We start from the raw sequence: 23,867 nt of genomic DNA on the forward strand, positions 1-23,867 counted from the left end.
CTGTTGTGACAGGACAAGGGGAAATGGTTTCAAACTAAAACAGGAGATGTAGATTGGCTCTAAAGAAAAAGTTCTTTACGCTAAGGGCAGTGAGGCACTGGCACAAGCTCACCAGAGAGGTGGTGCCCTATCCCTGCAGACAGCCAAGGTCAGGCTGGATGGGCTCTGAGCAGCTGATGGAGCTGTAGGTGTCCTTGTTCATCGCAGGGGGTTGGACTGATGGCCTTTAAGGGTCCTTTCCAACTCAAATGATTTTATGGTTCTATAAAATCCCAGGTGAGATCTTGCTATACATGTGTGCTTTGGCACTGCCATAGTGTGCATTAAGTTAAGCAATTTGAATATGTAGTTGAGATGATAGCTCTTCTGTAGTGGAAGTATCTTTTTGTATTTGTTATTGAACTTACTTTGTTTAAAGCCTATCGGTGTGAGATACTTAGTAGTAAAAATAAAAATTTGTTATTGAAATTACTTTCATTTGCATACAGTAAAAATAGTGCAGTGCATGTTGCAGTTCACTACCCAGGTCAAGTCAAGTGAATTTGCCTTTTGTTTTTCTCCTCATTTGTTTTATAGGAGCAGCTTTCTCAAGTCCTTGATGCCATGTTTGAGAGGAAGGTGAAACCTCATGAACATGTGATTGATCAAGGGGATGATGGAGACAACTTCTACGTCATTGAGGAGTAAGCAGCTGTGCCTTTGAAGTATAAAATATGTTTCTTTTAGCTTTTTAGGAGTGGCAAGGCTGGTTTCTGAAAGAAGCATATTTCTTGCAATCATTGCTGCTTCCTTTTGTCTTTCAATTTTCTTTCCCCTTTAGGTCCACGTTGACTTTTGGATCTTTTGCCAGGGGTAAACAAATTTCACAGATGTGCACCTTTCAAACTTGGTGGATTTTAACACATTCTTTGTCACTATATAAAAACTCAAACATCACTTTCCCTAAGGGAAGGGATGCAGCATTAGCTTTTGTATAATCTGTTCAGTTTAAGTTCTGTGCCAATCAGCATGTGCATGGATTAAAACCAGCTGTGTTATATGCTGTCTCTATACTAAGTTGTTTTTTTCCTGAAGAAAGACAGCAAAAGGAAGAAAAAGTGTGTGATGAGGGAAGGGGAGAGGAAAGAGACATCCATGAGCATGTAAATTGGTGGCTACCAAGGAATAACTTAACTTTCCTTCCTAGTTTTGATTATTGACTTGAGGGATGTTTGTGGTTCTTTGCTTCTATTGATCATTTGCTTTATATTTGCAGTTTAAGGTATTTTGCAATATCTTGTATTGTACATACACTTGATAATTTTGTGGACCACACATATGCACAAAAAAGTGTGTTATGTGTGTGTATGTGTACTTACGTGCATGCACATTTTGAGTGTCTTTCTTCCTAACAGGAGCTTTAGGGAGAAATTCTGTCTTACATTACTTTTAATCACCATATTTGGAGTAGAGTTAAGGACACAGATTTATTTCCTTCTGTTAAAGTGTAACACAGTATTATGGATGAATGTTAAATGTTGGAACAGTGTCTTAGCTACCTACTTTCTGAGTCAGTGTGTCATCATCCTTATCACTGAATAAGACCACTAATATTATACTAACTGTTTTTAAAGCAGTTATTTAAGACAGTGTGATGATATGTGTACAGAACAGGGTTTCCTAATCCCGAGGAAATTTATACTCAGCCTTGGAGTCTATTAGAAGTGTTAGATACTAGAGGCCACTTGGATCCATGTTGATTTGTTTCTGTGTAGGGCTCTTAACCTGTTGCTTACTAAAGTGTTCTTCCTGTTCTGAGTTTTAACATTAAAAAAAAAAAGGTAAAATGCAACCTTAATTTGATATTTTTAGGGTGTTTATTATAGTCTTTTCTACAGATATAATGCTATACCAAATTGTTTTCTATTGAGACCGTTGAGTTGGAAGATTTCAATCCTTTAAGTTTGTTGTTTTTAAGGTATAATATACCACAACTGTAAATAGGTTGCCAAAAGTATGTGAGGAAAAAAAGGCTATAAATGAGGGGAATTAAACTTGATGTTATTTAGCAATAGATTGTATTGGCCTTTGCTGTCAAATACCAACTCAGCTGCAACTCTTAAACTGGCTGTTCTCTTATTACAAAGAATTCAAAGGTTTATCAGTTCTCTGTCCTCCTCCCTTCCAGTCCTGCTCCTCTCCCCCCACTTCCTCACTTTTTCCTGCAAAAGAATAGAGAGATGCTGGTGCTTATTGAAAGCTGTGGTATTCCCACTTGTCTTCAAGTGCAAATTCAGACGTCTTTGGCTCTTTCAAAGCATCAGTAGGCACATCTTATTATTCTAAGATAAGCCATTAATGCCTAAATATCCCTGAGGATTTTTCTTTCTGTATGAGTGAACAGTTGCTTTCTGTTGCTGGTGTAACTCTTTTAGCTTCTTGTCTGCACAGAAAAATAGGCTTCCTGCTGTGGGCTGTTTTTCCAAAGTGTTCTGGTTGTAACCCAGCTGTACCACTCTGCTTTTGCCTGAGCCTCTTTCGCCATTGGCGGATTGGTGCAACGTGAGGATCCAGCAGCCATTCAGTGCATACTGCAGGGAATGGAGAGTTAGGACAAGTACTTTGTGATGGTGTCCTCACTGCAAAGGAGACACCTGATGAGTCTCTGCTGGCCAGGCAGCCTTCAGTCAGGAGAAGGCAGCATTGGCCTCTGCCTCTTGAAAAAAGGCAGATCTCTGATCGTGCCAAGTTGCCCTTTTTTTTTTTCCTTCCTTGCAGGAGTTTTGTATTTTTTTCATGTGGGTATTTTTCTTGTGAGTCCTTGAGCTACAAATGATTACCATCTCAGCAATTACGTTTTGGCCTGTGTTGTCATTCTTCTTATCTTGTAGGGCTTTAGTTCACCGACTATCTCACAGCTCAGCAACAGTTCTCTCGTAAGGCTGAACCAAGGTCACTCAGTGGTGCCTCACCCCTTTAGTCCCTGGGCTGCAGGCAGCTGAATGCTAGGATGAAGGTTATGTGGCTGTAGTTATTTGGAAATAAATGGCACTGGAAGGGTGGGAAAAAGTTGTTGCATTTCACTCGAAGTGTTCCAGGTGGCTCATCTAGATCTGAAGTACTCTGAAGACTGTTGTTCTTTATGCCGCTCAGAAAATGACTAAATGGATACTCAATCTATTACAAGAATTAGTGGAGCTTTCCAGGAATAGTAGTCCATATTTCAGTAGTTTCTTATTAGTAATGCTGTTGGTTGCTTCCCTGTCTGCTAAGTGTGATTAAGCAGTAGTGTGTGTAAAAAGCATCTGCTGCTAGGCAGTCTTCATGTGCACAGCTTCTTTATTCAGCTTTCCGGGTGACAAATAGAGAACTTCTTGGATCTTCTAATAAGTGTGAATCTGGCTCATCTGGTTTTGATCCAAGAACTTCCTTGTTTTGATGCTTTCTAATTGCTCGGTTGATTCAATTGATTCAATTAATGTCCACTCTATGGAATCTCCTACAAGTGGGACTGTCATAAAGCTTCCCTGTAGAACTTCTTTTTTCTTCTGGATGCAGTATTCAGGGAAGTAATAAGCCCAGGGTTGCCCATCAGTAATCCTGAATGCCGTTCTGCTGTTAATGCGATGTAGATCTCACTGTAGAGTGACTGTTCCCATGCTTGTTTACTATGAGAAGTTTCACCTGCTGTCATTCCCATTGATTTTTTTTTTCTTTCTTAGGTGCCTAATGATGTTCTGGGAGATTATACCATTCCTTCCAACAGAGGTGTCACTTTCTGGGGGAACTTACATGTGCATTCAGCTGCTTGAAGTGTTCTTTATCAGCCTTTTACCAGGATATATTTTGTAAAGCTTATAGTCCACTGTCTAATACTTGAGTGATCTCTGGTGCCATAGGCCAGAGTTAACTGAGCCTGGTTGAGCTACTTTTTAAAATTATTTTTTTAGAGCCCCAGAGATAAGACAGTCCTGAGGGTGATAAAGGCACCTGTTTGACATCTCAAGGGCTACCTCTCTGTGCACAGCCTGTGTCTTTGTATGCAGTTGCGGTGCAGTTAGAGCCACATTTATGCCTTGAGCTTTATCTTGCTGAACTTGTACCTCCATCTTCATTAGATTAGTCTTGATTCTTAGTAAATTTTTGGACTACTATTCCTTTAACTTCATTGTAATGTTGGAAGCGTTGCCTCTAGAGAACAGGGTGAGGAAACCTTTCCAGCCCAGCAGCTTTCATTTAAGGCTAGTGTGACTAGACTATTTATATAAAAGCAAAAACTGTTTTTGTCATCTGTACTGGAATGTTGTGTAATGAAAAGCATCTATTCCATTGTTTTCCAGGGGATTGTATGATATTGTTGTAGCAAAAGACAACCAGGCACGCTGTGTGGGCCGCTATGATAATCACGGCAGTTTTGGCGAGCTGGCGTTGATGTACAATACTCCTAGAGCTGCCACCATTGTTGCCACAACAGAAGGAGCCCTTTGGGGACTGGTAAGGAAAGGAAGTTGCTCTCATATGCATACTATTTGAAATACTAACTCACCGTGTCCAGCAGCAGGTGCTTCTCTCCGTATGACACCTTGCACTAATAGCTTTTATTGTCATGGTTTGTTATCTTACCTTGTGGCATAGAAGATCCATTGTGCAAATGATTTTGGCCACCTTTCTAGAATAACTCATCTGTAAATACTGTACTGCTACTTTTATCTGTCTCTTTATTTTTTTTGCAATTTTGTAATCAGGGCTTTTGTTAAGGAAAAAAAAAACAGAATGGTGGAGGTATTAATGCATATATTTTGTAGGGGTGGGGAGGAAGTAATATACAAACAGTATCTAAATAACATTATTTTCAGCTCGACCTCCTACCATTTTGTCTTCTTTAATATGGGTATGGACAGTGTTAAATATCTTCTTGAACGTGCCCGTAATACGAAGAATAGGAAAACTGCCCAGAGCTTTGTTTTCACTCTGAATAAATGGTCGTGATGTTCCTGGTCTCTTTGTGTTACTCTGGAAGAGGTTCTCAGGTCAGCGTGGTCTATGAAATACGAAGCTAAGTGGTGGTGCTGCTTTGTCTGTAGTCCAGCGGTGTTGAATGTGAAGCTGTAGACATTAGTTTCCCATTTTAGTTCTTTTCTCTGTGCCATTTGGATAGGATTATTTTTCACAGTGCTCTCTTACTCATCCGGGGGCTCACGTAATAAGCAGATTGTGTGATTAGAGAAGCCTTTGAAGCCAGAAGTGTTGTGTGCTCTCTGTATGCTCTGGGCTCCTCAGCAACTATTGCTGGGGGTTGGTGTGTGTTAGGACCTCGATTATACGACTGCTAAGCTGCTACACGCAGCATGCCTATGCAATCTCTGCGCTTGCTGAAAGAACTGAGTTTTGACTTCTTTGTGAGGTGAAGAAGATTTTGGTGAATAACCAGAGAGTTCTGTCAGGATCTAATTTCTTGAACGCAACAGCTATGTATCAAGCCCATTTATAAAAAGAAAAAAAGGAGGAGACCGTTCTTCGTTCCAGTTGGTTTTTGGAAAGAGCTGCACAAATTGAGTTCTTTTATTTCTGTGATTATGTGCACGTAATTAGTAAGATGTAATTGAAAGGGGACCTTGGTAGTGATCTAGCCCCGTGGATATTTTATTAACTAATGGTGCATTTTCATGCTTAAAACTTTGGTTATTTTTTCTGGTTGTTCTGTTGTTGATGTGTTTAATTGTAGTATTTTGTGCCCAATGTAATTTAAACATTTTTATTAGTCTGTAAAAGTCATTGCTAAACTTCTGGGTAATCTGCCAGTTAGCAAGTGTGGGCTACTCCTGCTGCAGTGCAGGCTTAGGCCAAGAAAAGCCTTGAAGGCTCAGGCACAAAGCAGTCATCAAATGTGGGTCTCATGGAGTGCAAAAATGTCCCCTCACCATTTGCTACTGCATGTATCTGGGGAAAACCTCACAGTAAGCACATTGCCATCACTGCTCTGTGCCTCCAAACAAAGGGATTCTGATTTTCTTTTTAATGCTTTTCCAATTCCCGTGACAACTTCTGCACCTCTCTGCTTCTCCACATGTGTGCATTTGAAGAGACTTCTACCACTGAAAAATTTCTTTGGGATAGAAACAAAACAAAACAAAACACAGGCAAAGCCACCAATCCCTTCAGGCTTTATCATCTCTTGCTCTCCTTTTGCTTAACAGTAATGCTATTCTTCCCATCGTCTGTCACCTTCAACTTACATATTCCACCACTGTCACCAGTATCGGTCATTGTTTTCTCTCCAAGAGTAGCCTGCATCCCATAAAACCGTTCTCTTATCTGAACACACCTCTTCACCTCAAAATCTCCCTCCTTGAAGTACCAGTCGATGTTTTCAGAAAATGAGATGCAGAGGAGTGGCTCTCAGGGATTTCAGTTATTGCTGCTCAATACGTGGTATACTTTTTTTTTTTCCTGACAACGTTTCTGTTCCTTTCTTCTGTTTTTCTTGTTTTTGATTTTTTACACTTCGGCTCACCTTGTGTAAGGGCCCTGAACATTACTGCTACACAAATGTTAATAAAAATAACGGGTGGGGGCAGTGCCCTTCCCCTTAGCCTGAACATACTGTTTATTTCCAGCTCTCTTGTGGCCCTTCTTATCCATGTTCTGCAGCAGTTCAGCCTCGCCTTTTCTGTGTACAGATAAAAAGCATTTCATTAAGATCTCTAACAATAAACTTGCAAACATGTCTGCCGCTGCAGGTGCTCAGCCAGATGTTGCAGGCAATCTCGCCTTCACTCGGGCGCGTGCTGCCGCCTGCTGGCTGCAGAGCCTGCACGGCACGGATTGCTGCCTGGAGAGAAGTCGGGTGGGTGGTGGAGTGAGCTGGAAATCTTGACCAAGATTTGGGCTTCAAAAACAAGCAAACTCAAAACATTTTCGCATCGGGAAGTTGCTATGGTTCCTGTGGACAGATGGAAGTGCAGAAGTAGCCATTCCCTGCAAAAAGCTGCCTCTTATCCTTAAAAGTGGGGAGGGGAATCCAGGCTGTTGCTGTTTGATATTCTGTTTGCTGATCTGCTTGAATCTGAATCTGTGACTTGAGAACAATTCAGTTCAGACTTAATCCTGCAGTTGCCTTAATAGGAGTTGCAAATTTCAGCTTCTAGTAGCTTCAGCAAGAACAGCATAACTTCTTCATTGTATGTGGAAATGTAAATGATGGAATAAAAAGCAGCCAAACAAAAAACCTCACAAACTCAAGTCTGGAAAACGGTACAAGATAGCCATTTAAGAAGTCCAGTTTTACTCTATCTGAGAAGGACCAAGTTTGTCTTGGAGCTCCCTGTTTGTCAGTTTGGTATTGATAGGAAATACTATCATGAGGCCTGTTAGGATCATTGTTGTGATGGACATACTATCACTTTAATAACTGACTTCTTGTATCTAAATTCTATTGCAAATATTAGATAAAGATTCTTCTCATATATTAGATAAAGGCACTTTAATCAGTAAGCATTTTAGTTAGGAGAAATAATCAATTTGTGCTGTTTCTTGCAGGATCGAGTGACGTTCAGAAGAATTATATTGAAAAACAATGCAAAGAAGAGGAAGACATATGAGTTATTTATTGAGTCTGTACCCCTTCTCAAGTCCTTGGAGGTAAACTCTCTCAGAGACATTTGCATCAGTTTCTTGTGTTAGCTCCCCAGTTGGTTTCTACTGTATCAGAAATCTGTGTCATTTTTTGCTTATAAGCTTCTAAGTCCTGCTTTAGTATCCTATTTGCTGTACAACTGAATTTGCATTGTTGAGGTTATCCAACGTATTTTTCATATCCACTGTTCACAGTAGGCAATTTTTATCTCAGTCTTTGAAAAGGCTTTAAAACATAAAACAGGTAGAGAAGAGGTATTAAAGGATTAAGGTGGAAACTGGGACTCGGGGCTTTGGTTCTGTTTGAGGATGGGTTTTTGAAGTAACAATACGGTCTCTGGAATATTTGATTCTCATCATCCATGAATGATTTTAAATTTCAAAGATGCTTCCCACAGCAGATCTTGCTTTTACCTTAACTCATCTAAGCTAAGAATAAACTAAAGGAAGCACTGCTGCCCAGGAAGAAAATAACCAGGCAGAGCAAGCACGTGTTATATTGATGTGTGTGGTGCATGATTTTAGGAATGTGTAAATTGTCACTTCTAAGCTATTGATTCAGCCTGTATTTTCAGAAGGGCTTTGGAGGCATGCCAAACTGCATGGAACATTGTAATGTGTCTGCCTTTGCCTTATGCCATATCTTATATTTTTCTGTTTCCTTGTTATACTTTTCAGCTTTAATCTTTAGCACTTGAGAATAGTTCTCAATCCTCTTGAGAGAAGATTACAAAATAGCAAAGCATCATAAGTGTAAATAGTGGCTTCCAGAATATATTAGTTTGGACCTATGCTGACAGCTGTGGAAGGGGTGAATTACACAACATCTCCCTCACTCACTGGCTTAAACTAGTTTCATCAGTGTGACTTATTTTTTTATTTTTTTATTTTTTTGAGCCCAAAATGACTCATAAAAGTTTAAGGATACAAAAAAAGAGAAAAATCTCATTAGCACTGGCTGGCTTTTTGCATGACACACTGCAGTTGAATCATGTGTGGATCGTAATTAACAGTTTCTCAAACATGGGCTAGATGGAGGTGCATTTGTGAAATGAATAGATTAAAAATGAATCATGTGTTGACGTATTCATTTTAACTGTTTAGGATTTTCTTCCTTTCTTAATGTATTTTTATACTGTTTTGAACCACTAAAGTTGTTTTGTGATGTGCTAGATGGGCAGCAGGAAACATTGGAGATAAATTTAACTGTCCTTTCTCCCTTCCTGTTTGTGAAGGCCGAAGCACATTTCACTGCATGTCGGTTTAGTACCTCTTGACCTTGCTGCAGGGCGTTCTGTTGCAGTGCTTGCTTACAGTTTTTACATCCAGTGTCTTTCTCATATCCCCTCATCCTCTTGCTAATCTAGCAGTGAGCTTTAAGACAAAACACAGCCAACCAAAATAAACACACAAGACCTCCAACCAACCAAAGACATTCAAGTGTGTAGCAATGAAAATATTTTGAAAATCAATTACCAGTATTTTTCATTGAGGTTTCTTGGGAATTACTTGGCATTTTTCTAAGAGTTTTCTTCAGATTTCAGCTGAATCTCACAGGAAGTGATTTTTTTTTCTTAGTTCTAAAACAGCCAAATCAGTCATTTTTAACTTTAGGTGTGGGACACTGGAAATTTTTTTTGCCATTGATCATTGGTAGTCGTGAAAGTTGTGCTGCAGTATTATGAAGTCATGTAGGGGCTGCTTTTTTTTAGTAGCCAGATTCAGCATGTTTCTGTCTAGTGAACACTTCTTAATTTCTGAGTTATGAAGTTTACTACAGCAGGTAATTGTGCTTCATTTTCCTCTTCATTGCAGGCATCAGAACGAATGAAAATTGTGGATGTTATAGGAGAGAAAGTGTATCAGGATGGGGAACGTATCATTTCTCAGGTACTTGGAGTATAAATTCCCATCTGTCATTCTCCCCTCTTTGTTTTTGTTCCTGTGTGGAACATGATACATTTTGTCTGCTGTTATAGATGGAGGCCAGATTGAAACATAAACCTGGACAAATTCAAGCTGAAGCTTTTCTTTTTCCCTGTGACAGATCTAACAGTTTGGAGTCTTTTTACAGATGAAACACAAGAATTCTTCATTGATCTTAGCTGGGGGGGGGTAGCTTTGTATATTTATTTTGAGAAAGTGCTCTATTTTAAAAAGGAGTTAATGCAAGGAAGTCCTTGGCTTACCTGAAATGGTAGACTTTTTGATCACAGGTCTTCCCGTTTTATAAACAGAGTCTGAATCCTTGATAGTGTCTTGAATAGTTAACCTTAATTACCTTGAATATCAGCTAACACAATGCAAGAAAATGACATTTGCTGATAACAAAATACAGCCAAATCACTTCTCTCCAAAAAGACTCAATTGTGTAAGCTGTGTCTTGTTGCTTAAGAGCCTGAGAAAACTGGACTGTCAGCAAAATCAAAGCTGTCTCATAACTGGGAAGCTATACAGTCAGTGATATGGGATTGGTTTAAATCTATAGCAGCTGAATTAAGGATAAGGATGTAATTACACATAAGGGAAATTACAAGTAGGGTTAGTATTCTGGATTGATCTGGGTGATCATTATACACTGCTAGAGATGATGAAGTTTTATGCTTGGAAATGATGGTGATAGCTCTTGTACTACAGCAATTGCATTACTAGCATAAATCCTTTTTCTCTCATGGATAGTGTTACATTTTAATTATCTTTCTGGAATTTGATCTGTCAGTTAGGGCAGTATGATTGAAAGCACTAGCTTTTAATCATACTACTGCTGCTTTAAACCATACTGCTGGTGTTATGTGAAGTCCTCATGTGTCCTACTCAGTTTGTTTTCAGTGTTTAAAAGTATTCAGTACATTGTTAAGAAGTGTGCTGAGTGCAGCAGTTCGTGATAGCTGGCAACAGGAAAGGAAAAACTTCGTACTGGAATACTTATTACTATTCTGAGGAACCACAGATAAGAGCCTAATTTCTTCTGTAACTTCATGGGACTTTTTCTTAGAAACAGATGAGTGGAACTAAAGTTTTTACTACAGCAACACATTCCAGTATCTTTTTTGAACTTCATTCTAAATGGCTACCAATTTCTATCTTCTCCCACTTCCCTGATGTGATTTGTTTTCCTTAAATAGTGTGATGCCATTTAGTGCTTTATTCTTTTTCCACTACATTTTCACAGCTGTTGTGTAATTCTTCACATTGATGGCTTGCACAAAGCCCAGTTCAGTATAAATAATACCATTCATAGATACTCTTATAGTAAACTAAAAATATATATGTATTGTTTACCTTTTCTTCACAGGGCGATAAAGCAGATTGCTTTTATATTGTAGAATCTGGTGAAGTAAAAATCATGATTAAAAGCAAGGTGAGTTTGAATTGGGTAATTAGATTTTAAATTAATCCCTGATTTGATTGGCTAAATCATTGATTGTCTAATTGCAGTGTGCGAAATCCTAACTTGACTGACTTTAAGACATTATTTTAAGTACTTGATTGTTGTCACAAATGTGATGTATGTTTTAAATCCCCATACCTGTTCTGAAGTGGCCAGGAGTCAGTTTGCCAAAGTTGGAAGGTCTGTTTACTTCTATCTACTCCTCTGCAAACTGATCTGTTGTACTGTCCCTGGCCTGAAGGGTCAAAAACCTTCTTGTAGGGTTGTAGCAAAGCACAACTAACAAAAAGCTGGGGTGTGTTATTTCCAGTAGCCATTAGCATGTGAATAGATTCCTATACAGTCTGAAGCAGTCCTTTAGGAGTGAAGTCTTGTATATGACAAAACTTTGTAGCTGTGTTAGGCTTGTGTAATAGCAGTTCCTAAGTTTGTAGCAGTGAATATCTGCCAATCTCAAAACTTGTGGGCCAGCATACACTTAAGCAAACTTTCAGTTGAACATGCTGTCAAGGCATTATAGGGTATGATTTAGGAACTGCTAGTTTTCAAGCTGTAAACCAATGGGCAGTTGCACATGCGCAGTCTATCTGGGATTAACTTGAAGCTTGTACAAAGACAGAACTGTATGAGAGTCATTAAAATGTACTGTTTTGCAGACTATGATGAGTAAGGAAGCTAACCAAGAAGTAGAGATTGCCCGGTGTCACAGAGGACAGTATTTTGGAGAGCTTGCACTTGTTACCAACAAGCCCAGGGCAGCCTCTGCCTATGCTGTTGGTGAGGTCAAATGTTTAGGTAAGCAAATGTTCTCTGTGTGTATCTAGTTACCTGTTTCTGGTCTCTTACGGTTTTGTGAACTACCCCTAACTGATGAACTATTCAAAACCTGGCAGCCTTTTGGCACCAAGTGGTCAGGTGTTAGAAGCTAAGAGCACAGCTTGAAGTGGATGACCATGCAGAAATTTGAGAAATACCACTGCTTTTCTACTCAGACATCTAGTTTCAGATGGGTGGGGATAACTGCATAGCAAGTTGGTTTTCCTGTGTGGTCTGTGCCCTTTGAAAAGGAGAACTTGCACCAAGACTCCAGACTTAATCATTAGCTTCTTATCTAGAGCTTGCTTGTCACAGCTTTTAGGTGCTCTGTTAATGCCTGCACAGTGTGTATTTGACTTTTGTATTTATTCCTGAGATCAGGTGTGTGCTAATCTTGTTCCTCCAAGTGATAGTACAGAGGGAGATCAGCATCCATTGAAGCCTCAAAGCCTCAAATGGGTTAGATTGAAGTTCTGTGCTCCAGCTTCAAAAAGTAGATTGTTTTATCAAAAAGGACACTGCTTGACAATCATATTTTTACTTCTCTGCAGTCATGGATGTGCAAGCATTTGAGAGGTTGCTTGGACCCTGCATGGACATTATGAAGAGGAATATAACACATTATGAGGAGCAGCTGGTGGCAATGTTTGGCTCTAGCATGGACCTGATGGATCCAGGGAATTAGGCACAGGGTACCTCAGTGCCTTCTTAGTTCAAGACACAGAAAAGCCTCCTATCAGCAACACAACTCACAAGGAAAATGGACACTACGGAACAGTTAATGCTGCTGTCTTCTTGGGCATTTTAGAAACCATAAGCAAGTCTCGGCACAGATGGATTGCTCGCTCCCTGCCTCCACTTTGCTGCTGATACTTCATTATTAGACCTAGATTAAAGATGGTTCTAACTTTGAGTTCACTTACTTGGTTCAGAATGGCATCTGTCCAGCAGTTCAAGTGCCTGATACGACACCCAAAGTGTGCAAGATACAGAAGCCTCCTTCCTTCTGGTGTTCCTGTGGGATAAATTTTCAGATCAGATTTTGTGGCAGGAGGTTGCCTGTTCCTCAGAGGCAACCTGTGAAGTACAAACCTTTGATAGGTTTATTATCTTCTAACACTTCATTTACCCAAATTTGCTTTTAATTGTAGCAGCTGGATTTGACATTAAAATGTCAATGGAGCCAGTTAGTAAGATGGCACTGAAGCTTTCTTCCACCTGTGGAAAACTGCAGGTTCTACATTAAACCAAGTAAACTGAGCTGGGGACACAGGTGAGAGTCTGATTAGCAAGAAAATGCAGAAAATGAAGCACTACTAAATTTCAAGTGTTTTCTGAGCAGCAAAGAAAATTACTTCATGCTTCCCAAAAAAGTGCAGTGGTTCAGATCATATGGCTTGAAGGTGTCATAGTTGTCTCCTACCCAGATTTGCTCCATGTTTTTGACACTATATGTATATATATACATACATATATACACACACGTGTGTGTATATATACATATATACATATATATAGATGACCTTTCATTTACAGCGATCCTTTATACTGCAGATTTGCCAGGGTGCTGTTGTCTGACTCAATTTTAAAGCTTTTTAAGAATGAATATTTTGTAATTTAAAGGAAGACTACTTCTGTATTTATCTACAGAAGCTCCCTCCTTCCAGGGTCACAGTATTGTAACTTAATTAGACACTTGAATGCTTTCAAATGCCACAGATTTCATAAGCCTTTCAAAAGTTGTCAGCATTTGTCTTTGCAAAGCAAAGGTCTTTGCTAACTAGACAATTGGTGTATTGGCGGAATCTTTTGGTTTAGGTGATAACTAAGCTAATTATGTTTATCTAAAATACCTGTTAAATTTGCAGCATTTACTAGGTAGAGTGTTTCCACAGCTTTAATGAACTTAATTGGCATACTGCTAAGGTTTTATCAGAGCACTATATAAATATGAATCAGACAATAAGAAGGACATTTTTATGGTGTGCAAAAGAATATTTATATAGAGTCATAGAATGGCTTGGGTTGGAAGGGACCTCAAGGATCATCAAGCTCTAACCCCCCTGCTGCAGGCAGGACCACCAATCTCCATATCTAACACTAGACCAGGCTGCTCAAGGCCCCATCCAACCTGGCCTTGAACACCTTCAGGGACGAGGCATCCACAACCTCTCTGGGCAGCCTGTTCCAGCACCTCACCACTCTCATAGTAGATATCCAACCTAAATCTTCCCTCCTTCAACTTAAAAACCATTTTCCCTTGTCCTGCCATTATCTACCCTTGTAAAGAGTTGGCTCCCCTCCTGTTTGTAGGCTCCTTTTAGGTACTGGAAGGCTGCAATGAGGTCACCCCACAGCCTTCTCTTCTCCAGGCTGAACAAGCCCAGCTCCCTCAGTCTGTCTTCGAAGGGGAGGTGCTCCAGCCCTCTGATCATCTTTGTGGCCCTCCTCTGGACCCTCTCTAACAGCTCCCTGTCTTTCTTGTACTGGGGGCCCCAGACCTGGATGCAGTACTCCAGATGGTGCCTCACGAGGCATAGCAGAGAGGGACAGTTACCTCCCTGTCCCTGCTGGCCACCCCTATTCTGATGGAGCCCAGGATAAAGATATGAAATTCGTAGGTAGTAAATCTGTGACCCTTTGAATTTATGTTCTTCTGCAGCTCATGATAAGAACTTACTGGTGTTTTATGTGGATTATGATATTTTAATTGTGGATGCTGGTGTAACAATGTGCTGGCTTGATTCACAGCCATCTGAGAAAGAATAGAAGGATGCTAATGTGGAATTCCTGCTTCTAGTTGTTACAGTGGTGGATATTTCTTTAAGGCACAGAAAACTCCACTGCAACTCTGAGTTGATTTCTGGGTGACTTTCTTTTCCCTAAATAGATGAGGTCCTCCCAGTTTCTTCAATATAAGTAAGATGGAAACTTGATAAGTTTGACTATTGTCTAGTTACTGTAATTGGAATAATATTTTTATAAAATGCAAAAGATATGTAATGGGCACCACTGAACAAGGTGCTTCCATAGCATTAAAGTCCTGGTTGTAATGTGTAGCAGCTGTTCTAACTGCATGTATTTTAGAGCAGTGAATTTCCTTTGCTCTCCTGGGCTAGTTTTTCTTTCTTTCTTTTGTGATAAATTACAGCCAAAGAAGCAGCAGGTACTTCATTCATGCTTTCATGCTTCTGAGGTTTAACACCAAAGACAATATCCTTCTTTTAATTATGGGTTATTATTATTCTTTTGTTTGTTCTCTTAAAAAAAAAAATGGAAACAATCCACTCATCAGCTCCTTTCCTTGATACTTTAAAGTTCAAGATGGCTTCTGTCTTGGAACCCAAAACAACTTAGACTGTCCGGCAACCCAGACGTAAACTGGTCTGCAAACCAGTATGAGTTAAGTGCTGCCTAAGCTGTCATGTGAACTAAAGAGCAGCTTGCTGTGAATAATCATCAGCTGCGCCTTTGTTGCTCCCAGGCAGAATATCCTCTGTTCAGAGGGGCCTAGAAGGTTGAGCTGTCTCACAGATGGGTTCTGTTTCCTACAGCCCTTGGTTCTCTGCAGGACAAGATTTTATTCCTCAACATATGCAAACATTGGCAGTTGTTTTGTAGCATAACAAAATGCCTAGACTGATGTTAGATTTTAGTTAGTTCTGCCTGGAAGGGAAGATTTCATGGCTTCTAGAAGTCAAAGGAGAGGATGAGAACAGCAATTCAGAAGATTGGGATCCAAGAACAACAGTTTGGAGTTGTACCTTTCTCTGGACTCCCTGAAGCAAAAGCATATTGGGCAATGCCATCCTGCATCCAGGGTCTGTGACCTCTTTCTGTAGTGTGAAGAGGCAACCTGACTCAAATCCTTCAGCTGAAGGAGAGTGAGTCTGTAAGAAGGCTCATCCACGTGTAGTGTTGTAGCTTGCAACGTGCATGATTAGTTTGGTTTAACCATCGTGTTCTGTGCGATCTCAAAGCATGAAGGTACTGTCCAGAGTTTGTGGTGAGATGCTGGGTGTTGCCAGGTACCTGGTGAGCCAAACAGCGCCGGCAGTGAGCAAAGTCAGAAAACACGCAGGCAGTGATAGTGTGACTGGGGAGTGAAGCAAAGTGCCTGGTTGTGAAGATCTGCCTGCATTACTGCATCTCAGCTTATTCCTTTTCACTATGACTGCTCCTCACAAGTGAGCAGAATGCGCACAGTTGTTTTTGTTGTTGTTAGAGCTCAGTGAACAGTAAATGTGCTGTGACTCCCTGGAATTAACAGTGGAGACAGGTCTAGTTTTGAATCAAAGAACTCAGCAGCAAAGTGGGTAAAAAGGATCGTGTCTTTGAGACTTGGAGGGGAAAAAGATTCCGATTCCCTGCTTGTGATTGTTGTGAAGGCAGTGAGAGGAGCTTTCAGTGGTCGAATCTCCTGGCATATGGTATTTCTATTTAATGTCACAGCACAGGTTTCACAATGTTTAAACAAAGGGGGGGCAGAAGTGCTCTCTTCTGAAAAAGAAAAACAAAACTATGTGCAATTTTGCACAGAGGGCAAAAAAAGAAATCCCTTTGAATGTCACTTCCAGTCTTTCTTTTCCATTGGCTGAAAATGGACTCTTGTTCTTGATGTGTATTTGTAAACTAGTCTTGCCAAAATACAAACACTTTGTGTTTCTTTTCACTCCAGATGATTTTTGTTGTTACGGTTATTGCTGATCATTTCGCTTCCTTCAAACCAGATATTTTATTTCAAGAGGCCTTCCTTGTGGATTTTCTCCTGGTCATCTGCAGCACTACTCTGCTGTTCCGAGGTGGAAGAGAAAGTCGCTAACCTCATAAGAGAACACTCAACTCCGCTTAGCTGCCTGGAGCTAATAATGCGTTACTAATTTTCCTCTGCTTTGTGGGGCAGGAGGGGAATTAAATTCTGCATAAAGTTGCTACCTCAAGGCTCCAAGTGCTTTGAAAGTCTTTCACTTGGGAGAATTTCATAAGACAGTTCTTAAAATTGGTCTGTTCTTTTTGAGTTAAATATGTTTTTAATTGATTTGAGGGACCCTTATTCATTTTACACTTAGTATTTGATTCTCAAAGGGTGAACAGCTGCAAAGTTTGATTCTTGCAGTACAGTGTTAACGTGGAAAAAAAAAAGTATCTGCCATATAAACATATGGTTTTAAAAAGTTAAACCACTCTGGGGTTCGGCTTCACTTTTGGTTAATAAACTGACATGTTGTGTCCAGCCTTCCTGGTACGATCTGTGTGTGCTCTTTATTGTTCGCTGCAGCTGACGCAGCCCCCCACAGCGTGCACAGCAGAGTGGGATTTACAGCAGCTAACCGCATTTCCCTGGGCTGCCTCAGTTCCTTCTCCTGTTCTGAGGGCTCACAGAGAACAGCGCTCACCCTATCGCAGCAACCAAAACAGATCTGTACATGATCTGACCACCACCTTTTGCTCTCCAGTGATAAAACTTTGCTGTTGTCTTTAAAAAACTAATAGAAATTTCTGTAGCTATTATTGCTCCAACTAAAACTGGCAGCTCAGGCATGTTTGCCACCTAACTGTAGGAAGACCATTTGGGCTCTGTGCTGTTTCCCTGTTCCTGGGAGGAGCACAGTATTCCTCAAGTTCTCTCACTGTCCTACACTCAGTGCTGCTGCTTTCTGTGTGGCAAGCTGCCTTTTGTGTTAACCTCGCTAATAATTCAATGAGAAAATGACCTTTGGTACATGTTGAATGTTGGAAAAGATGATTTCACACCTGCTTTTGCTTAAGCTTTGTTTAAAGCATTTAGTATTTTACAAACAGGCTTTAAATTAGGCAGCAGAGTAGCCCGGGGAAGGAAGGTGTCCATTGGGCATCCAACAGACTGCGTGGGAGACTGGGATCTTTTGGCGTGGTTGGAAATGAGCTCTGCTGAACGCTTACAGGGGAGGCTTTGGGGCACTGTGTTGCTATTTTCTTACAAATGCCTCCTTTAAAGCACTGCTTTAGCTGACATAAGCGTGCTGTATCTGCATCAGCAGGAGGAAGGTGAGAGCAGGCTGCTGCCTGCAGCACAGGAGCCCTGCGCTTCACAGCCTGACGCAGCTGGGCTGCCAGTGAGTGCCTGGGATGGAGGGGACTGATCCCAGGGGGACAAAAGGCAAAGGTCAGATAGGGAGAGCTACCCCGAACCTCGGAGTTCCTTTACACAGAGCGGTCAGAGGGGGGTTAAGGAGATGGAAAATGCTTTCCGATGAGCTCGGCCCTGACTCGGTGCTCCGGGTGGCTGTTTGGTCATTGCGGTGTTGCCGTGCTGTGTCAGATTAACTCCTGGAGAGAGGCGTTTTTAGAAGCAGGAATCAATCCGGTTCTTAAGCTCGGGCTGTTTCATCCTGAGTGCTCTTAAAATTATTAACATTCTTCTTTTTGATCCGTTTGCAGAGTGAAGGCACTTCCCCTCTTCTGCTGCTTTCCCCCCCAACCCCCGGCCTTTGTGCCCACCTCTCACCCACAGCCACGACTAAAGCCCACCCGCCCCGTTCCTGCCGGCTGTGTGCCCGCGGGCCGTGCACACGTTACCGTGTGTGTTCGTGCGGTTCCTGTGCACTGCCCGCCATCCCCAGGATCGCTCCGTGTGTTACGACGTGCGCTGCGTGCGGCTCCGCAAAGGGATCGCGGCGGCGCCGTTTATGGTCGCAAACTTATTTACAAAGCGTACAGCGGTTGCCTAAGCTTTTAATTGCCGCTTCGACCTCGGTACGGCGCCCGCCCGGGCCGGCGGAACGCAGGGCGGTACCGCGCGCCGTGCCGGCAGCCCCGCCTCGCCACGGCCCCGCCGGGCCGCCGTAGAAGGGGCGGGCGCCGCCGTCCCGCCGGGCGCATGGAGCGAGCGGAGCCGCCCGCGGCCGCCTACGAGCGGCGGGTGCTGCTGAGCGCCGCGCAGCACTGGTACCTGCGGGTCCGCCTGTGCGTAACCCCCCCGCTCCCCCGCCCCGCTCCTCGCCGCCCCCCGAGCCCGAACTCCGCTCTGTTTCCCCGCAGGGAGCTGCCCGACGGCGCGGCGCGGCCCGGCGCCCCGCAGCTGAAGCAGTTGGTGGTGGCGGCGCTGCGGGAGCTGCACGGAGAGGTAACCGCGCGCGGGCGGCGCTGTGCCGCGCGCTGCCCGACTGCACCTAACGGCGGCTGTGTGTGCAGGTTGGGGCCGCTTTGCCTGTCGACGTCTTGGCGTACGAGGAGAAAAGTCTCTGCGCCATCCTGAGAGTGATTAGCAGGTAAGGCGCGTGGGAGTAGGTTGGTAATGAGGTCCATCGAAGAGCGGGCTGTGAGGAATTAGGGCTGAGTACAGCCGTCTGTGTGGAGCGTGTCGGAAACAGCGGGCTGTGAGAGAGGAGAGAGGCTCTTCTGCAGGGTCTGTTGGGACGGGACGGGGGGAAATGGCTTTGTAAGCCATGTGCACCCCTATCTTGTTCCTGCTGTAGAGCAGAAGGGTCCGGAAGGAGCAAAGCCCTGCTGGAAGGCGTGGCTTTAAATCTCTTCCTGTGAGAATGGGGGCCAGGTGTGAATGTTGGAGATGGCTGCAGGTGCTGTGGGGGAAATGGTGCTCAAAGGCACAGGAAGAACGTAAGGAATGGGCCAGTAACATAACATGGCCACAGTAAGCATCTGCTGCGTGTCAAGGACAGGGGCACCGTCCTTGCAGCAACCCTTCGTGCCACAGAGCTGCTCCCAGAGCTCACTGGTGATGTTACAGGCTGTCACACTCTGCTTTGTTACCCTCTGTGTAACGTGTTTAAAAACACTTGTGCTGCAGGAAAAGAGAAAGAAAAATGTAATGTCTTCTGTCCTATTTTTACTCAGTGGCCTCGTCAAGCTGTGGAGTGCTCTGACCCTGCAGGGCTCCTACCAGAACAGGCGCTGTGCCTTCCGGGTGCTGCAGGTAATGGGGCCTCCCCCCCATCACTGCTGTGCTGTTCGTTGTTCTGACCTTTCTTCCCTTTCTAATAGTCAGTAGTTACCTCGTGTAGAAATGCATGCATAAATGTGTACCTCCAGAGCTTTTCCCTTTTCTCTCCCCCCTGAGGATGTTGCTTAAGTAAACGTCCTCCACAAATTCTTTGTCTCTGAAGCCACGGCTAAACAAATGTCTGCTTACTTGTAGCTCTTACTTTAAAATCTACATGAATGGGAGGGCTAAATGTTTTCAACTCTGGGTGCATTTAATGATTTATTTATTTTTTTAATGCTTCTCGTTTTCTTTTTTTTCTTCCCCCAAAACAAGACATCTCCATTTCTTCTCGCCTTAGCTGGGAACAGCAGGGAGCTGGTCTTGCACTGAGCGTGGCCGGTTGGACTGTCAGAAGGTCCTTGAGATGTTGCTGCTCCTCAGGTGTGGGATTTCTAGAGGGGATTTCCGACACGGAGCTTCAACAAAGCTGGTGGTTACCAACCTGCTGCTTGGATGTCCGTTGCTTCAGAATTTACACATAAAAGTTGGAGACAAAGCTGAACTTAGCAGAGTTTTTACACAGAATGATGTTGTTACTTTTTCTCATTTAACAGGTGACACAAATCCTTTGCATTTAAGCGAAGATTTTGCAAAGAAAACTAAATTTGGTAGAACTGTTGTGCACGGAGTTTTGATCAACGGACTTATTTCTGCAGTTCTGGGCACTAAAATGCCTGGGCAGGGCTGTGTGTTTCTTTCTCAGGAGATTCGATTTCCAGCTCCTCTGTATACTGGAGAAGAAGTGATAGCTGCAGTGCAAGTGAGACGGCTGAGGAGCTCCGTTGCACACATCGCTGTATCGTGTAAAGTCAGAGAGAGTGGGAAGACTGTTATGGAAGGGGTGGTGAAAGTCATGGTGCCAGCAAGCTCGAGCTGCTGATCGTGTGTTACTTCACAGTAAAGACAGAAATGTATGCTTGGTTTTGACCATCTTTGTCACTCGTCATCTGTTAATGCAGTAAACTTGCAACAAAAAAAACCCTTCAAGATCTTTCGTCGACAGGAAACAAACACAGTCCTGAGAGTGACTGCATCGAGAGGCTTAAACCTTTGTATTGTTCTGTGCAGTGCTGGGATCGGGCGCTCAGGTCCGACTGATGTGGCCCTTTTAGACAAACCCCTGCTGTGCTGCAGGGCTTGCAGTGGGGCTGCTCCTTCCAGGCAGTCTGCAGGTCACACTGGTTAAGTTCAGTCAAAACATTCCTGCTCTTTATAAAGCAGTTGTATTGCTAACAAACAGGTGGGAAAGGAGGATGCTGTGCATTTCACAAGCGAAGCAGACGAGTGGGAGTGCTGGCACTCACATACTGCAAGATTTCTCCAGGTAATCTGCACTGAAGCTCTGGCTGATGTTGCTGCAACTGCTCTAGCTTTTACATGTAAGTAGTAGTCGGCCCTTATACAGGCAATGTATGCCTTCTGATAAAGCTTGAAGGTGCAACTCTTGCCATGGTTCACCAGGAATAATGGGGACCATCTCCTAAAAGCACAGGCTCTTTTCAGTGGCTGACCCATAACTTTATGGCAAAGCCATGCTATCCTCCCATCTCCTCTGCAGCAGAAATGCATTCTGCATTGATGCAGATGTTTGCTGTGTGTGTGCTAACTGCTGAGTCACGGCCTGAGCCACTGATTGAGCACCTGGGGAAAGGACCGGTCAGCCCTGGGAGCACAGGTGAAGGCAATTCAGCTGTGTGACCAGAAGGGGTGGAGCCTGGCTGCGCCTCTCTTAGACCTCACTGAAAGGCTGAGTGCCACTCTAGGATGATCTCTTTCTGGAGATCCCTCCTTGGAGCTCTCCCCTGTGACCGTGGAATCTTCTGCTATGGGTGAGCAATCTTCCCTTCCTTTGTAGCACCTTTCTGTCACGCTGATCCTTCCACCATCACACCTTTGTTGCAGTGCCTTTCCCATCGTGTTGATATGTCCAATTGCTACACTGTGGAGAGGGAGTTTGCCTTCAAACAGCGCAATGAAAGTGCCAATAAAGCAGCCGAGCTACCCAGGCGTGGTGCGGCAATGAAGCTCAGGTGGCATCCAGCCGGAGCACAGGGAGGGGCAGCCAGGAGTAAAGGTAACATCTGAGCTGTTTGGTGTCAGCACACCTCAGAGCGCGGGGCTCTGTTTAACTGACACCTGTGAGGAAATATAAAGTACGGATTTTAGAGGAGAGGAAGATGTTGAGTCCCAGCTGAACTTTCCGTGGCAGTTTCCCCACCCAAGAGCCAGAAATAGGCACGGAGCTGCCCCCATCCCACCCCCTGCCGGCGGTATGGCGGCGCACCGCAACGCGACCCGCGGACGGATTCGTGAGGGCCGCGCTGCCGCCGCTGCTCCGCGCGCGCCCCGCCTGAGGCCCGAGCAGCGCGGGCGCCCCTGAGGGCCGCGCCCTGCGTGAGGCCGCCGGGACGGCACGGCGCCCCCTTGCGGGCGGGCGGTCGCGGCGCAGGGCGGGCGGCGGCGCTAAGGCCCGGCGGGGCGGCGCGGGGCGGCGCGGCGCTGCCGTGTTGACAGCGGCGGTCGCGCCGGGAGCTGGCCGGGGAGGAGCAGGTTGGCGGCGCCGGGCTCCCGTCGCCCCTCCGCGGCATGGCTTTCATGGAGAAGCCGCCGGCCGGCAAGGTGCTGCTGGACGACACGGTGCCGCTGACAGCGCAGATCGAAGCGAGCCAGAGCCTGCACTCCCACACGGTGAGGGCGGCAGGCCGGGCCGCGGCGCCGAGGGGAGAGGGGCCGGGGGGGAGCGGGGCGGCGGGAGCGGCGCTGAGGAGAGCCCGGGGTGAGGAGGGGAGCCCGGGGGGAGCGGGGCCGAGGGGAGCGGGGGGGTCCGGCTGCGGCGGGGGGTGAGGGGTGCAGCGCGGTGTCCCGCTGGAGGTGGGCTGCGAGGTGAGGTGGGGAGGGCCGCAGGAGCGCGGTGCTGCCTCCCCCCCCACCCCCGGCCCCGCGTGCTGTCAGCTCGGTGCGTCTGTGCCGCGGGGCTCTGCCCGCAGTCCGCCCCAGCCCCGGCTGCCCCTGCTGGGCAGGGGCGCAAACGCTCGGGCTCGGTGGTGCCGCAGACCTTCGTCCGCCCCGAGAGAGGCCTCGCACCGCCCGCGCTTTCTGCTTTCCTCAGGATCTGTCACGGCTGTTTGGAGCAGAGACGGGTCCCGGTTGCCCCGTTTCAGTGGCTGAGGCGAAGTTGCCCCGGGATGGGTCGCGCCCTGAGGGGTGTCGGCGCGGTGCCGTCACGCTTCCCCTGCGCGGGGAGTGGCGGCACAGCAGCGGGAGCTGCCCGGAGCGGGGTCACAGGGCCGGCCCGGCTGCGTGCACGCCGCCTTCGTGAGCGTGGCACTGCTTCTGAGTGTGCACCAACAACCCACATTTCACAATCTGCTGCCTGTGGTTATTTTCCGCTTTGAGAACTGGGCTTGTTGGGGTGTGAGCAGGCGGCGTGTGGCAGAGAATCAGAGAGAGCTGGCTGCCACTCCTGGCTGTGGCGGAGCAGGGATGCTGGGCCCCGCAGCAGCAGCAGCAGCAGGCCGGCAGGCAGCGTGCCCTGCACGGGGAGGGCTGATCTGGTCCTCTGTGCTTATGCAGCGTTATATCGTGTGTTATTTTTCTTCCTGTGTGTGAGGAGCTCACGTTAACCGATGTTCTGGTCTTCCTCTGAAGAGAGATCACATATGAATAATCTTGTAGATGTGGTGATCCTGGCAGGCTGTGGCTCTCCCCCTGTTGCAGCTGCTGCTATAAATGAGGCTGACCAGGTTTATGTTCTGGCAGGCCTCGTGCTTCTGTCTGTTGCAGTAGCCAAGGGGTGTCTGCATCAAGACCTGCAGAAGTTGTGTCACTTCCAGTGTTGCCCGTTAGCAGCCCAGATTGGTTTCATTGTTAACTCATTCTTATTGAAGCTTGTTGCACTTCTTTGCAAGTGGTGGTAGCAGCTTGTTGTGTTCCTTTGGCTTGTGTAGGTCTGATTAGGGGGGGAAAATGGCACAAAATCCTTTTAGAATGAGTATTTGGAGGTAGGCTTTCAGTCCAGAGCGTGTGCTTGTTGCCTTGGCTGAGGTTGATGGTAAATGTCAG

General features: G+C 44.8%; 4 protein-coding genes and 1 long non-coding RNA gene across 16 annotated transcripts in view; 4 read left to right on the forward strand and 1 right to left on the reverse strand.

Annotated features, from left to right (window-relative positions):
- The window catches only part of PRKAR2A (protein kinase cAMP-dependent type II regulatory subunit alpha), a 53,220-nt gene extending 36,154 nt beyond the window's left edge, over positions 1-17,066 (forward strand). For both annotated transcript variants that reach the window (XM_003642006.6, XM_015293315.4), the window contains exons 5-11: positions 577-683; positions 4,320-4,473; positions 7,519-7,620; positions 9,430-9,504; positions 10,910-10,975; positions 11,662-11,800; positions 12,373-17,066. In XM_003642006.6, coding sequence (XP_003642054.1) covers positions 577-683; positions 4,320-4,473; positions 7,519-7,620; positions 9,430-9,504; positions 10,910-10,975; positions 11,662-11,800; positions 12,373-12,506 — 777 coding nt within the window. In that variant the 3' untranslated portion in view covers positions 12,507-17,066. The remainder of the gene's footprint in view (positions 1-576; positions 684-4,319; positions 4,474-7,518; positions 7,621-9,429; positions 9,505-10,909; positions 10,976-11,661; positions 11,801-12,372) is intronic.
- A 1,597-nt stretch (positions 17,067-18,663) lies between these two features.
- HTD2 (hydroxyacyl-thioester dehydratase type 2) lies at positions 18,664-20,732 on the forward strand. Of its 3 annotated transcripts, XM_046900078.1 has the most exons (4): positions 18,664-18,766; positions 18,842-19,071; positions 19,658-19,736; positions 20,079-20,732. In XM_046900078.1, exon 4 carries the CDS (start codon positions 20,170-20,172, stop codon positions 20,683-20,685), a length of 516 nt encoding a protein of 171 aa, XP_046756034.1. In that variant the 5' UTR covers positions 18,664-18,766; positions 18,842-19,071; positions 19,658-19,736; positions 20,079-20,169; the 3' UTR covers positions 20,686-20,732. The 3 variants fall into 3 exon arrangements, with proteins under 3 accessions (XP_046756034.1, XP_046756036.1, XP_046756035.1); XM_046900080.1 differs by lacking the exons at positions 18,664-18,766; positions 18,842-19,071 and adding an exon at positions 19,348-19,538; XM_046900079.1 differs by lacking the exons at positions 18,664-18,766; positions 18,842-19,071 and having other exon boundaries at positions 19,348-19,736.
- On the forward strand, positions 18,664-20,732 carry RPP14 (ribonuclease P/MRP subunit p14). Its single transcript, XM_414402.8, has 5 exons — positions 18,664-18,766; positions 18,842-18,926; positions 18,995-19,071; positions 19,658-19,736; positions 20,079-20,732. The coding sequence occupies exons 1-5, from the start codon at positions 18,681-18,683 to the stop codon at positions 20,133-20,135; spliced, it is 384 nt and encodes a 127-aa protein (XP_414402.2). The 5' UTR covers positions 18,664-18,680; the 3' UTR covers positions 20,136-20,732.
- On the reverse strand, positions 19,746-22,987 carry LOC124417159. The gene is made up of 2 exons (XR_006931306.1): positions 22,861-22,987; positions 19,746-21,941 (listed from the first exon to the last, which is right to left on the reverse strand). It is a non-coding gene; the product is annotated as an uncharacterized LOC124417159 (long non-coding RNA).
- PXK (PX domain containing serine/threonine kinase like) overlaps positions 22,291-23,867 on the forward strand; it is a 32,182-nt gene continuing 30,605 nt past the window's right edge. For all 9 annotated transcript variants that reach the window (XM_015293307.4, XM_015293308.4, XM_040646346.2 and 6 more), the window contains exon 1: positions 22,291-22,493. In XM_015293307.4, coding sequence (XP_015148793.1) covers positions 22,392-22,493 — 102 coding nt within the window. In that variant the 5' untranslated portion in view covers positions 22,291-22,391. The remainder of the gene's footprint in view (positions 22,494-23,867) is intronic.

Source organism: Gallus gallus, chromosome 12 (genome assembly GCF_016699485.2).
Source record: "Gallus gallus isolate bGalGal1 chromosome 12, bGalGal1.mat.broiler.GRCg7b, whole genome shotgun sequence".
NCBI classification, from domain to species: Eukaryota; Metazoa; Chordata; class Aves; order Galliformes; family Phasianidae; genus Gallus; species Gallus gallus.